Source organism: Pteropus alecto, unplaced genomic scaffold (assembly GCF_000325575.1).
Source record: "Pteropus alecto unplaced genomic scaffold, ASM32557v1 scaffold25, whole genome shotgun sequence".
NCBI classification, from domain to species: Eukaryota; Metazoa; Chordata; class Mammalia; order Chiroptera; family Pteropodidae; genus Pteropus; species Pteropus alecto.
Genome location: NW_006441955.1, coordinates 18,614,427 through 18,630,046, shown reverse-complemented (window position 1 = coordinate 18,630,046; position 15,620 = coordinate 18,614,427). Strand labels below are relative to the sequence as shown.

Here is a 15,620-nt window from a genome sequence, read left to right as displayed (position 1 = left end):
GATATGACTGTACAATTTCTCTTTTTTAGCCTGTTTATGTGAAGAATTACATTAATTGATTTTTGAACCTTGAACTAGCTTTGCATACCTGGGTCATATACCATGATATACTTGGTTGTGGTGTATAATTCTTTTTATACTTTTTCAGATTGGATTTACTAGTATTTTGTTGAAGATTTTTGCATGAGTTCATGAGAGATACTGCTTTCTAGTTTTCTTGTAGTGTCTTTGGTTTTGGTATTAGGATAATGCTGTAGAATGAGTTAGGTATTCCCTCTGCTTCTATGTGAAAGAGATTGTAGAGAATTGGTATAATTTCTTCTTTAAATGTTTTGTAGAATTTACCACTGAACCTATCTGGGCCTGGTACTTTCTCATTTGGAAGGTTATTAATTATTGATTCAATTTCTTTAATAAATATAGGCTTATTCAGGTTGTCTATTTCTTGTGTGAGCTTTGTTAGATTGTGTCTCTCAAGGAATTGGTTCATTCCATCTAGGTTTTCAAATTTATGGGCATAGAGCTGTTCTTAGTATTTCTTTATTATCCTTTTTGAGTTCATAAGATGTGTAGTGATGTTCCCTCTTTCATTTCTGATGTTACTAATTAGCGTCTGTCTGTCTGTCTCTCTTTTTTTTTAGTTAGCCTGGCTTAGAGGCATATCAATTTTATCAATCTTTGTTAGAACCAGCTTTTGATTTCATTGATTTTTTTCCTATTGATTTCCTGCTTTTAATTTCATCGATTTTTTCTTTAATTCTTATTATTTATTTTCTTTGTACTTTGGATTTAATTTGCTCTTTTTAAATTTGCTCTAATTTCATAAGGTGGAAGCTTGGATTATTGATTTTAGATCTTTATTCATTTCTAGTATGTGCATTTAGTGCTATAAATTGCCCTCTAAACACTGTTTTCGCTCCATCCAACAAATTTTCATAAGTTGTTTTCATTTTCATGTAGTTCAAAATATTGTAAAATTTCTCCTTAGATCTCTTCTTTGAGCCATGTGTTATTTAAAAATGTGTTGTTTAATCTCCACATAATTTTGGATTTCCCAGATGTCTTTCTGCTGCTGGTTTCTAGTTTAATTACATTATTGTCTGAAAGCAGACATTGTATAATTTTGCTTCTTTTAAATTTCTTACAGTGTGTTTTATGGCATTTTAAGGTACAAGGATGATTAACTATAGTAAGATATTTAATATATTAAAATATATATTATTTCATATTAAGCTGTTACATCATACATCACTTTTTCTTATATGCCAAAACTTATATAGCCACATATATAAGGGAAGCTGAGCAATAAAGTCTTTTTAATAAAAAATCTTTATTGTGGTATAGTTCACATACCATACAATTCAAATTCACCCATTAAACCATATAATTAAATGATTTTTGCTATAATAACGGATATGTGCAACTATCACCATAGTCATTTATTTTGCTTAAGTGGAAGGATTGTTTGTTGTTGTTTCTTTTGAATCAGTGTAGTTATTCTCTGAAGGTTCTTTTCTACTTTTAAATTTCCTTATGGTTGGAATTATTAATAGATTTTGAAGCCATATTATTTATAGTAACTTTATTTCCTATTAATTAAGTATTAAATCCAAACCCAGATTTGAGTTATTGGAAATAAAGCATAGGACTAAAGACATTCTTACCAATAATATCTGAAAATCACATATACCATTTTATTTTGATGTATTTTCAAAAAATTTTTAAATGACTTTGTAGCATAAGTATTGGTTTTATGTAACTTTTTCCCCCCCAGATAATGGACCTAACCAAAGTGACTCTATTATGGAGACTGCCATGACACTTCCAAGTGAATCCAGAGTCAACATACATGCCATTACCACCTTAAAGATATTAGACTATAGGTATGTAATTCATTTTTTTAGACATTGCAAAACACATAGGAAAATTTCATAAATAATCCTTCTGAAAAAGGACTGTTGGTGAGGAAGAATTGATCAGAGTGCATTAGTACTTGACTTAGAATAATAGCAGTTGCAAAAACATGAGATAAAAAGCATATTAAAAGTACAATGAACTTAAATACACATTCCTTAGGTGATTTGTGTTTGTTATGCTTAAGAGACAGATTGATGGTTATTAATAGTAAAATTTTTATAGTAAAGAACATTTTGTTATTATGAATAAATGACAGTATATTGGTAATAAAGTTTTCTGACTCTGGCATCCAGAGAAGATTTAATTTTGGAGAGGAGGGGTGGTCTCTATTAGTAAATAAGAAATAAGTACCAGTTAGTTAACACCTCAAGCAAGCAAAGCTGGAGAGGTTGTACACCCTTAATATATCTGAATGCAAGTTAAATAATATGTCATAATAATAATATGCTCTGGTACCACATATATTAAATATGAAACAATTAGATTGTGGATATATAAATTAAGACAAAAGCCTAAAAAAATATATATTGTAGAAACGTATTCGATTGGGGAAAGAAAATACCTATACAAAGATTGAGAGTATTTATCAAGTATTCTTTCAGTACTATCTAAGGCAACAGTGATAAAAATAACTAATTCTGTCAAAGCTCTTGCAGTGATTGGCACATATCTGAGTATTGTAATTTAAATACAAAAGAATACACACTCAAGTCAGATAAGTGATTAGATTTATTCAATTACCTACACAGCCAGCATGTCCTCTTAATGTATCAGTAGGGACCACCTTCTCAACAGTCAAGATACAATGTATGGAGAAATAACTACTCTAAGCCAGCTTCCATCTTTGACACTGTAACACAGGATAGTATTCTTCCATACTTTTATTTGTGTCTCTCTTATAGCATAGCGTGGCATAACTTACATGTCTTCTCTTCTACATAATATACCCATTTTTTCAGTATATATTTTTGGAGTCTTCTAAGCTAGGTGTCATAATACACTCAATAATGAGACAGACTTATTTCCTGCCTTAGAATTTCTTAGCTCAGAATTTCTTTTATCTCTGGCTTTCTAGTCCCTACACCCAGCATGGATACCATTCTTCAGTCCCTAGTCTATGATAGGCACTGTGCTAGATACTTTACATATGCTGTTGCTTTTATTTCTCCAGACAATCTATAAAATAGTATTGATACAATTTTATTTGAGATAGCCATTCTCACTTTTTAAAGGCACAGATAGGATGAAAGCTTAATAAAGATAGCATTTAAGACCATACATCTTAGGTTACTTTGATTCTAAGTTTATTGTAATTTGTTTTCCTCAGAGACTTTAATTGGAAAGGAGTATCCTATTCAAAATACATATTAATTCCCAATCTCAAGGCATAAATGCCTTCAACTAAATTTTTTAAAATAGCATGAATCTTCAGAGTTTGATTAGAATAAATCAGTTCCCCATGACTTGAGCATTTTTGATTAAAGAGATAAAAAAGTTGCACCTGCACAGTGGAAAATGGAGCCCTCAAGCAGAAGTAGAAGGCATAACAACTATGAAATTCAGGCTATCTTTTTACCTACCTGTATTACAAAGCCATTCTTACACAGTTCCCCCATATTGTACGTGTAATATTGTTTTCTTGTACATACAGTCATTTATTTGGCATTCCATTGAAAATTCTATTAAGAGGATGATATGTAGGTATTAAAAATTGTAGAAGAACATAAGGATAATGGCTAATTATAACATCAATAAATTGTTAAATCTGCAAATGTCAGAGTTTATTTTTATTTAAGATTAAATTTATATTTTTTATTGAAAATCTTGCTGAAATTTTTAATCTTATTGAAAAAGAAATTTATTTACATTTGCAAAAGATCTAGCATAAATAACAATGAATAACTCTTTAGAATATAAATTCACAGAACTGAGGTTCAAGGAAGTAAATTACAAAGCTTATTAATGGTAGAACCAGGAATAGTGTATTCTAAAGCCACTACCTTGTCACATGCTAAAGGAGAGAGAAAGTGGTTTAGCTTATAAGCAAACTAGTTTAATATAATGTTGAACTTTTAAAAATGATTCTTATCTTGCAGTTAACTATATAGCCAAAGAAAGTTAACAGACCACCCATTCGAGGTTTTAAGAAAAGGTGCAAAAATAGTTTGTAAAATTGTAGGTTTGGTTCTACTCTGAAGTAGAGGAATCCATTTATTATATTACTATCCATTTTTTATATGACTTCTAGACATTTTAGACTCTGAAGATATGTCTGTTTTTTATTCACATTGAGTGTGTCCTCAGAGTGTATATGGCACAATGTGTCGTGATACAATATGTTGTCTGAATTCCTAACTATCAACATTTTGTGGGTTGGCAGGTTTTTGTGGCCACTCTTTACACAACTAAATAATCAAATGCCTTCAAAATCTTTCTTATAAAATCTTTAAAGTCTTTAAAAGTGAAAAGTAATAATTATATTTGTCTGAACTGCTAAGAATGATGCATTTCTTAAACCATTTTTCCTTTAGTGATAAACAAACAACTTTGATTCCTGATGAAGTGTTTGATGCAGTAAAAAGCAACATTATCACTTCTATTAACTTCAGTAAGAATGAGCTATGTGAAATTCCAAAAAGGTAAGAACTGTTCATGAAGACCTTTGAATTAAGTCGTGACTCATTCTCAGTAGCGTTTGCATCTTGTCAAAATAATTATTTTTCATAGTTTTTAAATTTGAAATTATTTGTAAAATTTTTTGCATTAATAACAATTGAGGAATTTAGCAAAATTTACTAAAGTATTCCCTGAGATACTTTTAACGTTTGTTATGAGAGGTATGCAGGTTTTTATAAACTTCCTTTTACATTTTAACCTTGGAAAATAGATATTAGAATTATTAAAAATATTAAATTACTTTTTCCCATATAATTAAATGTTAGTAGAAATTTTTCAGAGACCATTCAGAGCCAGGTTTATGTAAATCAATAGGAATTTTTACTTGGGCCTTTATATTAATAAATTGCCAAGTCACTGAATTTTTCCATTGATAGTAAAAACAATGACCGAGCCCTAGAATACTTCCTTTCAGAAAAAGATTCTTCACTTCCAAATATTAGAAGTTGTTTGCATTGTATTTTATACTATTTAATATATCTTTGTTGACGTTAATTATAGCAAAATCTATAGGTTATAAAAATATATATATAATGTTGAACTTTTAAAAATTACCATTTTTTAAAAATTATTATAGTAAACTATACACCCAAAGGTAGTTGACAAATAATCTTGCAATTAAAACAACACTATGGGAGATAAGATAGGGCAGTGTCAAAGAACATGAGGCAACAGAGTCACTGCTTGTGTCTATATCCCAGGTCTACCTACAGGAGCTGTGTGGCTTTGGACAGGTTAGCTAGCTCCTCACCTGTGAAGAGATATAATCGTACCTATTTTAAGAATTAAATCAAATGACATAATCCACATGAAGTATTTAACAAGTGCCTAGCACTTAGTAGGTACTTTAGTACTTTAAAAAAAAAAAAAAAGGGAATGTTTTGGGAAAATAGAATGGCTTTCATCTGACTGCAAAAAGGATTTTTTAGATGTTTCAAATTTTTACAAGCTATAGTTCTTTTTCTATTTTACAGAGTATAGGTTGGGGAATGTAGATGTTGAAAAATTGATAACTAAGAGATTCCATTGCAAAAGAGATCTAGTCCATCTTCTCATTCTCTCTTATTTAAATGGCTTAGGGGACATTTGATAGAATAGTTGAGCATTTAGATTTGCTGTCAGATATTTTGCCTTGAGGATCTTGGATCAAACAAGCAATTGAGAATCAAAATGGATGGAGTTAAAAGATTACTTTTTTACTTAGTTTCTCATTTTATCCCACAATTTAGTTATTCTTGTGCAAAACAACATGTTATTCTGTTACCACAGTTATTTCATATTTTTTAGCAATTTAGAAGGCCAAAGAAGAAATATAATAAAGACATACCTTGCTATAGAGAGTTTCTGAACCACTTTTACTCTTTCTTAAATTCCTATTTCAGAAGTCATAATTTTCACCAAATTATTTTCTGATTGTAAAGATAATATTTGTAAAATTTTGGACTAAATGAAGGGACAAATCATTTACAGTCCCATCACTGATTTATTCTGTTAACTCATGGCATGTTTTATTTCAACTTATACCCCATTTATAATTATATTACAATTTGTATCTTGACTGGTTTATTTGTTATATGTATTTTCCTATGTTGTAAACAATACTTTTAAAATCTAACTTATATTATAAATAAGGTTGATTATGGCAAAAAATAAAACAAAATATTGTTCCTTTAGGCCAGATTTCCAGAAGAATTACTAAATCAAAGAATATGTCTCTTGATACATATATCTAAAAACTTTCAAAGAAAATTTTATTAGTTATATATCCAAACTTATTTTATCTTTCACTATATCTACTTTAGCACAGCCTTTGATATTCTTTCTTTTTTAGTTTTGCTAATATAGACAAAAGTGATTTATAGTTATAGTTTAATTCATTTTTTGGCAAATCAATCACAGATAACATTTCTCGTTCTTATAGTTAAATTAATAGCATACTTTAAAACTACTAACCTTGATTAGGCTTACTTAGAAATGTTTAACTCTTTCTATTTAAGTTCTTACTTAAGTTGCTTAGTGACACTTACCAAACCTAGGTATTAACTCACTGTTTTCTGGCCACCATAATTAAATGTAATGATAATTTGGATAAAATAATATACTATACTTTTAAAATATTGACATCATATTTAAAAACATTTTGAAGTACTCAGATACAGAGGGCATTTTCAGTCTAAAAAGAAAATTACTATGTTAAAAGAATATATGTCTAACAATTTATTTTATGGTTTCAAGTTATTGACAGTATAGAATAAAATTTGCCTATGTCGATTTTTCTTCTTTGTACATAATTGGTTTAAATATAAAATAATGAGTTCTTAAATTAAACTTCAATATCCATTTAAGGACAAATAGAAAGTCTGGGACAGATAATATTAAAGCTGTTTTTTAAAAATATTTTTATCTGTTACATATCCAAACTGAAATTTTTATGAGACAAGTAAAAATTACAGAAAATCTTAATTAGCAGAAATAATATGGGATTGTTCCTCCTATGGTCTGCTTACAGTTTTGAAGTTCTGACAGTGAATTCAAGTGCTAACATTTTAAAATTATTTTTGTTTCAGGATTGTAGAACTGAAAGAAATGGTTTCTGATGTCAATCTCAGTTTTAATAAGCTTTCCTTTATATCCGTGGAATTATGTGTGCTTCAGAAATTGACCTTTTTAGATCTCAGGTATTTATTGATACTACTACTTCACTTTTTTCATTATAACTTGTCTGAATTTTGCCTAACTTTTGCCGTTTCCCTCATATTTTTCTAAGTAAGTATGGAAATTGGTCATTAGTTTATTAATAATATTTTAGGAGAAACCTAAAAGCAAGCACTTGGGAAATATTTTAATCAGATATCATTTGTAGGCAGCTTATCAGACAAAATTATTTAAAATATTAGAAAATATTAACATATTCTTTAGGTTCATGCTTGCATTAAATTACAAATACCACACAGAAAGTGTTTGCTTCACATTTTTCCTTTCCTGAAAGTAAATAGCATTAAATTTAAAAACCCTATGCTGGCGCAACAACTAACATGGCTTCTCTTAAAAAGAACCTATTTGGTTTCAAAATATTATATTAAACATGTAAAGTCAGAAATAAAGGAAAAAAAACACTATGGCAACAAAAAAGAAAAGAAACTACTTATGGCTCTGTAGATGTAATAGGAAGTTTAATTTAAATATGTTTTAAGTTGAAGTGACAGGATCAGAAGTATCACAGTTTTTTAAGAGTAATAATATATGTCTCTGGGTTAGAAAGTCATTTATTTGCTTGGACTTTAAACTTTATTTGTAAACTATATCTCTACTACCTGGGCTTCCTACTGCTCATATATTATTATGAGGTGTGTTTTTAGTTTATTTATAGTAAAGCTCCTTTTGTTCTGCTCAAACAGTAGTCAAATAACAAGGTTAAGTTAAATCCGCTGTTTGAGGATTTATTCTTTCTGTGGAGATAAAATATTTTACTTACAGGATTAAAGTAAATCTACGAATACTCTGTTCTTATTAAGTGTAGACTTCTATTTCGCATGGCAATTACACTAGCAAAACAGTGTAAAACCACATTTTAGTTCAGTATTAACAGAGCAGAGAAAATGGATTCATGTCCCCATTCTTTCTTTTCCTCCCATTCTTCAGTGTGTGTACATGTGTTTTTATGTATACATATATATGTAATATATATACCTTCATCTATAATCGTATCTGAAGGTTTCTAGTTGACTAAAATATGAATTTTTTTGGTCTGATATCAGTAAGTATAAGACTTTCTAGGAAAAGGATAAAGGCCAGCAGCGGATGATAGAACTCAACTTAATAAAGACAATAATGGGAGAAAAGTAGAGAGAAAAGAAAAAAGAACATAGCTTGAGCTGTAGAAAGTATGACTCATATATTAAGCTTTCCTTCTGAATGCCAAGAAATAGGTTAGAGAAAATTATTCAATTGTAATAAGTAGCCATCTTGTTGGATATAATTTTCTCACAAATATTTTCTATTGTTAGTCTGTATACGGCCTTTAGAATCCTTCTACCTTCTTGTCAGCCGTTCTTGTAATATTGTTCCCAGACCATTCCAACAATAAATGAGATTCTGTTTACTGTCGTTCTTCATCATAAGATCTAAAAAAATGCATTGTGCAAATTGAGATTCTCAACCTGGAGTAGAAATAGACTTGCTTAATACCTATATAATAATAAGTCTCAAGTTCCTAAATATATAGAATCTTTTTACTTTCCTGTTTCATTTTTTTCATATATTTCAGTTCTTTTTGGAGTAGGATTTCATGTCTGTATGCAAGATATATAATAACACCAATCAAATATCAGCGGAATTAAATAATGTGGTATTTATAGGGAATGATCTAAAGGGCCCTGACCGTGAGGAGTATTGTTGAGTTCAGAAAGGAGATAAGGATTAATTAGTTTTACAGTGTTTGCTGTTAAATCTATTATTGAAGAGTTGGTTGCATTATCAATTGGTTGTATATTGGTATCAAGATTTGGCATACTAATCGAATACTTGAGGCAGCCAACTGATTTAGCAATCTCAGGACTCAGCCTTGAGGAAATCAGATCAAAGATTGACAAACTGAGCTACATAATTTTTTTGTCTGATCAATACTTTAATTACAAATTAAAGTTGTACAAATTTTTTTTCTAAGTCATGTTTTTCTTTCCAATTTAGAAACAATTTTTTAAGTTCTTTGCCTAAAGAAATGGAATCGTTGATAAGACTACAAACAATCAATCTTTCCTTTAATAGGTAAGAGACTGAATAGAAAAATTTGTGACTAGCAGTTATTCTGTGGGAAATCCGTAGGTCTTACTAGTGAATACAACTAAAAGAACCAAATAAATAAGAAGTCTCTATGATTTTACCTTATTTGAATATCCAGGTTTATTTTCATTTTGTTCTACTCAGAATTGAAAATGATATTGCTCTCATAGAATTTTAACAATTGATGTCTAGTAGATTTCTTTTGTTCCTTTTAACTATTTTAAGAAGCCTGTAGCCTAGTAGGAAAACAAACATGCAAGTAAATATTTATAATTGCTGTAATGGAGGTGTACTGCATAGACAGAAGTGTTTCCTGAGATTACCTGAAGGTAGAAGAGGTAGCATTGAAACTGAGACTTGAAAAATAGACAGACATTTGCCAGACACACAGGGATAGGGCATCCCAGGTAGAGCAAATAGCATGTAGTAAGGCACAAAGTTGATGGGGAACATGCTGTCTTTGGGACCCTTCAAGAAGTTCAGTATGGCTCTGACCATAAAGTAAGGAGCTAGAGGAGTAGAAGTAACAAATGAAATAGGGCATGTAAGCAGTAGCCAGCCTTTTAGGAGCCTTTTATGCCAAAAAACCTCAGATTTTATTCTTCAAACACTATAAAGATACTGCTAATAATTAAGAATAGCTAATATTTATTGGGAGCTTATTATCTGCTGGCATTGGACTAAATACTTTATTTGTATTTTCTCCTTTAATCCTCACAAAAGCCCTACATGGTAGGTTCTGTTGTTATGTCCATTTGAAAATACAGGATTAGGAGTTAAGTAACTCACCTAAGGTTCACATATGTAGTAATTGTAGAGCTGGGATTTGAGCCCAGGTGGTTTGGGCTCTTAACAACAATGTCATGTTGTTTTCTATGATGAAAGTTGATTTTGGTAACAATTTAATTTAAATATTAATAGCTAACATTTACTGTATTCTATCTACTATCATAAGGTCTTCAAATATATTCATTCAATCCTTGTAACAAATGTGTAAATTTTGACAAATTCTGATGCTAAGACACGTTGATGTTAAAATGCTGTCTATTTAAATTTTGTTCTGTCCATTATTTTTGCTTTCTCATTTGCAGGTTATGCTATTGTTGGCATTATTTAAAAATATGTGCACTTCTCAGATCTCTCCTAATTTTTATTTGTGAAGTGAACTGTCAGTTCTCTCTTGAGTTGTCTGTTGAGCTGTCGGTTGCATTGTCAAGTAATGTCATTGGGGAGGTGGCAAAAGCTGACCCTAATTTCTATATTAACAGATGAGCCACATCTTTCTTAATTACCTTTTTCATGCATTGGTGGGGTAAAAGAGGAAAGACGACTTGGCAGCAGTTTGGTCCACCTGTACTTCTAATTCTTGACTCCTCAGTCCTTCTGGAACTTCAGAGTTTCCTTGAGTTTACGCTTCATTATTGAATTTTTTATATTGAGTCAGAAAAGGAAAGGCAATATGGGGAAATGAAAAGGCCACAGTTATAAAGTTCTCCTTCAGCCCATTCTTGTCTTTTCTGGTCCAGACTCGCAGTTTTCCTCACACTGAAACCATGCTCTCTTCTGGCATCTTCAGGAAACCAGCAGCCTGTGCTAGTTTGTCATCTTTTTAAGAACCAAAATGCACCTATTGTTGAAAGTTAGTCAAAGGAAAATGTAAATCTTGAATTTTTACTTAATATTTACAGTGATTCTGTTTCATAAGAAATAAAAGTGAACTAAAGAAGAATAACTACATGGAGACATTTTATAGAGAATCTCAGGAAGATTTCTTCTGAATGTGAAAAGGAAAACATGAGAGAATGTACTCCAAACTTTTGTTTGATTTTATACAATAAAAAGGAACTGTTTCAAGTTTGTCCACTTCACATATATTTCAAGGTTTCCAAAATTAGTTCATTTTCTTTATTTTCTGGAAAATTTGAATACGGTACTTATACCAAATATAAAATACACTAAAGAAAACTTTATCTCATGATATCAAACTTCAGATCATCTATTTGAAGGAATGACTTTTGCCTCTGATTCCAGTATATTTAGGTATTCTGTTCATATTTTAATAGGTTCAGAATACTACCTGAAGTTCTGTATCACATCCCCACACTTGAAACAGTTTTAGTTAGTAACAATCAGGTTGGATCTGTGGACCCAGAGAAATTAAAAACAATGGAAAATCTGATCACATTGGACCTTCAAAATAATGACCTCCTACAAATTCCACCAGAACTCGGTAATTGTGTGAACTTAAGGTAACTATACCATCCTACCAAATTTTTCCATTTATTTGATTGATCTGTAAAAGTGTCATTTAGTTTTATTTTTTTCTATTGAGGTTCTCTTGCAGGAAAGTGGAAGTAAAAAAGGTAATGTCTTGTTTAAAATAATAGGTAACAAACCCTGAATCTCAATTCTGTTTTCCACATTTTACCAAATTTATTTTTTTAGCTTTGTTTATGTTGTATATAAACAAAGTAGCTGTTTGTTTCTAGTGATACTTTACTCATCACTCTGTATATGTATAACTGGAAACTCTACCATGTAAAAATGTCATGGATATATAAACTTAGCTGTGCATATCATATAGGGTCTTTTAAAATCTGATTACAGATTATTATGGTGACAGATTATCACCATTTATTTCAGATCGGCATGGTCTTCTTCTTTGTGTTTGTTGTTACCCCAGCCTCAGATGCCTTTACCCTGCTTTTATCAGTAATCAACCTAAATATCACTTTTGAAAACCTTTCCAATTTCCCAGTCACTCCTCTAATTTCCCATCCTGCTTTATTTAGACTCATTTATACCATCTCTTTGTCCTTTAGAAAAGAGTTGTCTCAGTGCCTGAACATAGCTCCCAGTCAGTGACTTTAAAAGGTGTTTGAGATGTCAACGGAAAGCCAGGTAGTTAAGTAGAATGTGTCAGAAGAAATTTCCTTGTTGAAAGCTGCATATGACAGTTTGGCATATTTTACTTCACTAGGGCAGCACTGGCATCTGCTCTGTACCTCTTATTAGTTGATTCTCATTATTTGCAGCAGTTGTATTCTATAAAGTCTTTGTAAACACCAAATTAATGAATACTAAACCATTATTCCTAGGGGAAGTATAAGAGTTAGGTTCTTTCAAGCCTCTGGTCACATTTTCATCAACCAATCAATACATAACCTTGTTTTATGTGTGTTTCTGTATTTAACATTGTTGATTCATTAACATTAACTGTGGCCAAACAGTACTATAATTCATGCCTGAATGAAGCTTATCTAACATACGTATTTTCTCTGTAAGGCACATGACAGCCTTCTTGTTTAAGAAAATTAGACCACACTTCAGCATTACACTTGCAGGTCTTTTTAAACAGTTAAATCACCAACAAGTACAAAAATGTGAAAAATGTCATACTAAATAGACTACAAAAAGGACACTTGTTTGCAGTATGGGAGCTGAAACAAGAAGGCAGAACGTCACCTTGTTCAATCTCAACTGAAAATGTGCCTATCAAGTGACTCAAATTTTTTGCTGCTCTGTGCATGTCCAAATAATGACCTTGAAAGTGCTATGTATATTGATTTTGGGGTTATAATAAATTTTAGTGAGTAGGCAAATTAGCAAATATAGAGTCCGTGAATAATGAGGATTGACTATAATTAACTCCTTTTTGTATAAATTATGAAAATCAGTCTTTAAAAGAATTCCCAAGGCACGAAGAAGTATTTGAATATTTAATTTAGATCTATATAATATATTGTGAATCCTTTGACCTTTGTTTACACAAATACTTGTTATTGAAAATTAACAAAAGTTTATCTTATAATTTATTTCTTTAATTATATAAAGAAACAAATCAACAAGCCCTTAAATCTTAAATTGAACTTCATTTCAGAACATGTAAATAGATTTGTATATGTGTATCTGGTCAAGGGCGGGAGAGGGCAGACATGTACTAATGTTTCCCAGAGTAGGAGGGAAGATATATTGATTACATTATAGTCCTTGGTACAAGTACTTGTTATCTGTTCATCGGTATTTGTGTAAAATGTATGATTCAACCATTTAGTATATGGTCATAATAAGTTTGATGAAAAGATGGGTTAAATATTAGTTTTAGCTGTGTGATCTTGGACAAGTCCTTCTTACCTCCATGAATTTATGTTTCTTAATCTCTAAAATAGGAATATTAATGGTGCCTGCATCATAGATTTATAAAGATAGCTAAGAGAGTCAGCGAATTTACTTATTAGCACAGTACCTTTCACATAATAAGTATTCAATTAATGTTGTCTTGGTTATTATTATAGTTGTAATTCCAACTATTTAAGTGCTTAGATTGAAAAGAGACAAATAGAAAAAAATACACAGATTTTATTTATAAAATTGCAAATAAAATTGCAAATAAAATTAGAAGAAAAGCCTCCCATTGGAAAATATTAAAATTCTTAATTTCTCTTTTTCGTTTAGAACGTTACTCCTAGATGGGAATCCATTCCGTGTTCCTCGAGCGGCCATATTAATGAAAGGAACAGCTGCTATTTTGGAATATTTAAGAGACCGAATTCCTACTTAAATTGGAGTTGGTTTATTATCTTGGTTATGCTAATTCTTCAAATTCTTACATTGATAACTAACATTTTTCAAAGGTGTTTTATACATTTGTAATGGTGATAACCATGTATAGTATGCATACATATGTTCTGAATGTTTTACACAAGATTTATCCTATTAACTTTCATTCCCTTAAAACACAACAGTTTCTTCAAAAGTGAATTTTTATTTAATGTAGTTTAATATTTTTATAATGACAAAGCATTTTTTGTAGAAGTGGGTTTTTCCCCCATTTCTATTTGTGTTACATATGTGACGAATTGATTTGAGTATGACCATCTGATTTCTATCTCTTTATTGGATATAAAACTGAATTGAATTTTATTCAGTATTGTTCTTTGGTATTTAAAAAAAATAAGACTTTTTATTACCCGTGATAGGACTTTTGTGATGTGGTTGGTCTCAGTATAAGTTTTAAATGAATATTCACTGACTGTATTATTTTTGTTTTAATCTAGTTGAAATGTTTCTAGCCTTTTCCCGTGTTTTATGAAATTATTTTGTCAAGGTTTCTAATGTCACAGAAATGCTACACAAGATACAGTTATTGGTGGAGAAAATAGTAAAAGTGTTGTTATAATTACGTACAATTTTGAATTTAAAACTTGACAGGTTTTTTTTTTTTTTTTTAATGATGCCTTAGTATTAAGTTTTCATACAATAATCTAGTACACCTAGATTTAAGAAATTGAGATTGGACCTGCATGTTTTTCCGAGTGTTCGCAGTTAAAAATACCTATTGTCTTTTTTTAAAAAAAAAGTACCGAAGACCTTATTGTATTAATTATATAGATATCAGCAACAGAAAATAACTAATGACTTATATGGTATAGAAATCTTGAAACATACTTTGTTTAAATATTTACTAAGCAGGTATTTGTATACATAATTTACTCTGTTGATGACTTCTAATCTAACCTTGTGCATTTTAAAAAAATTTCCAAGGCCTTAATTTTAAAGTTTGTAATCTTCATAATACTAAACTTGTAGTCATGTGGTAATTTTCTAAAAGGGATGTTGTCATAGGTGAACTTCATTTAATAAAAGTCAAATATAAACTTTTTTTTACACAAAAAATATGACAAATAGGCTGATCAGTCATTATAAAACTAACCATGTGATTCTATTAAGTAGCCAATCAATAGACTGTATATTAATTTATATAGATAAATGGGTGGATAGGTAGCTTTTGGATGACTGAGGCATGTTCATATAATGAAAAAAATCATTACTTATAAAGATAAATGTACATATTCATAGTAAATGTTACATTTTTCAAATAATTACAATGTTTGCGTTTTTTGGTTTAAAAGAAACATGCTCTTCACACTACTGCTCTGTGGCTAAGAAATCTGCTTTGATATTAAATAAAAGACACTTTACAATAAGGTGACATTTTATTATTTATACAATAAAGAGACTTTTATGTTATTCAAAACACTGTTTTAAATACTGAAAAAGTTGAGTACACCAAAGCCGAAAAATGGCTCTGCTATACACTGCACAGCATTATTTTAGTCCCTGTATTTTGTCTGTACAGAAAGCATCTTCAAAATGCATTCTAATCACATTGCACACCGTTACCAATTAGTGTCAATACGTAAAGTAAAACTGGAGAATACAGCTTGCATTTGCAATTTAACTGA

At 30.2% G+C, this 15,620-nt stretch overlaps 1 protein-coding gene across 1 annotated transcript in view; it reads left to right on the top strand.

Moving 5' to 3' along the window:
• LRRC40 (leucine rich repeat containing 40) overlaps window positions 1-15,362 on the top strand; it is a 41,593-nt gene extending 26,231 nt beyond the window's left edge. Inside the window, 6 exon segments of the mRNA XM_006919314.3 lie at window positions 1,775-1,883; window positions 4,449-4,556; window positions 7,161-7,271; window positions 9,283-9,360; window positions 11,439-11,624; window positions 13,831-15,362. Of these exon segments, the coding sequence (XP_006919376.1) occupies window positions 1,775-1,883; window positions 4,449-4,556; window positions 7,161-7,271; window positions 9,283-9,360; window positions 11,439-11,624; window positions 13,831-13,936 (698 nt within the window). The 3' untranslated portion in view covers window positions 13,937-15,362.
• Window positions 15,363-15,620: the final 258 nt, after the last annotated feature.